This window comes from Lathyrus oleraceus, chromosome 5 (genome assembly GCF_024323335.1).
Source record: "Lathyrus oleraceus cultivar Zhongwan6 chromosome 5, CAAS_Psat_ZW6_1.0, whole genome shotgun sequence".
Lineage (NCBI taxonomy): Eukaryota > Viridiplantae > Streptophyta > Magnoliopsida > Fabales > Fabaceae > Lathyrus > Lathyrus oleraceus.
In genome coordinates, this window is record NC_066583.1 from 263670677 (window position 1) to 263671988 (window position 1312).

The following is a 1312-nucleotide window of genomic DNA, read 5'->3' on the forward strand; positions in this document are numbered from 1 at the left end:
CACGAAGAAAATGATGTCGAATGTCAATATGTTTGGTTCTTGAGTGCATGACTGGATTCTTTGTAATGTTTATTCCACTTGTGTTGTCACAAAGAAGAGGAATGCATCCAAGATCGAGTCTGTAGTCACGAAGTTGTTGCTTAAGCCAAAGTATTTGAGCGCAACAGCTACCTACTGCTATGTATTCCGCTTCGGTAGTGGTTAGAGCAACACACGCTTGTTTCTTGCAAGCCCACGATACTAATGCATTTCACAGGATGTGACATGTACCACTAGTACTTTTTCGATCTATTTTACCTCCTGCATAATCAGCATCAGAATAACCAACTAATTTACAAATACTACCTTTAGGATACCATAGACCGACATTTGTTGTTCCCTTGAGATACTTCATGATCCTCTTAACAACGGTGAGATGTGATTCTTTTGGATTGGCTTGAAAACAAGCACATAGACACACATTGAACATAATATCAGGACGACTTGCCATCAAATAGAGTAAGGAACCAATCATACCTCGACACTTTCTCATGTCAATCGAAACACCTAATTCATCTTGATCAACATAAGATACAGATCCCATCGGAGTAGACATTGCCTTGCAGCTATCCATGTCAGATCTTTTTAACAACTCTTTGCAGTACTTTGATTGGTTGATGAAGATGCCATCCTTCAGTTACTTAATTTGAAGTCCAAGAAAATAGTTCATCTTACCCATCATGGACATCTCGAATTCTCCTTGCATCATTGATGAAAATTCTTCACACATTTCTTTCTTTGTTGAGCCGAAAATGATGTCGTCAACGTAGACTTGAACCAATAAAGTGTTACCTTTTATTTTCTTAGTAAACAAGGTTTTATCAATTTTACCTTTTTCAAATCCCTTTTCACAAATAAAATTGGTGAGACGACCATACCATGCTCTAGGTGCTTGCTTTAGACCATAAAGAGTTTTCCTCAACTTGAAAACATGTGAAGGATTTTTGAAGTCTTCAAAGCCCGAGGGTTGTTTGACATAGACTTCTTCATTGATGTAGCCATTCAAGAATGCACTCTTAACATCCATTTGAAATAATTGAAAACTTAATGAACATGCATAAGCAAGTAATAAATGGATAACTTCTAACCTTGCAACCGGGGCGAATGTTTCTTCAAAATCAATGCCTTCCTCTTGTTTGTATCCTTGGGTCACCAACCTTGCTTTGTTTCGAACAATTATACCGTTCTCATCAAGCTTATTCTTAAACACCATTCTGGTACCTATGATGTGTTTATCACTTGGCCTAGGGACAAGTTCCCAAACTTGATTCCT

At 37.7% G+C, this 1312-nt stretch overlaps 1 protein-coding gene across 1 annotated transcript; it reads right to left on the reverse strand.

Moving 5' to 3' along the window:
* Positions 1 to 250: 250 nt before the first annotated feature.
* On the reverse strand, positions 251 to 613 carry LOC127080117 (secreted RxLR effector protein 161-like). The gene has a single exon (XM_051020444.1). The coding sequence runs from the start codon at positions 611 to 613 to the stop codon at positions 251 to 253; it is 363 nt and encodes a 120-aa protein (XP_050876401.1).
* Between the last annotated feature and the right edge of the window lie 699 nt (positions 614 to 1312).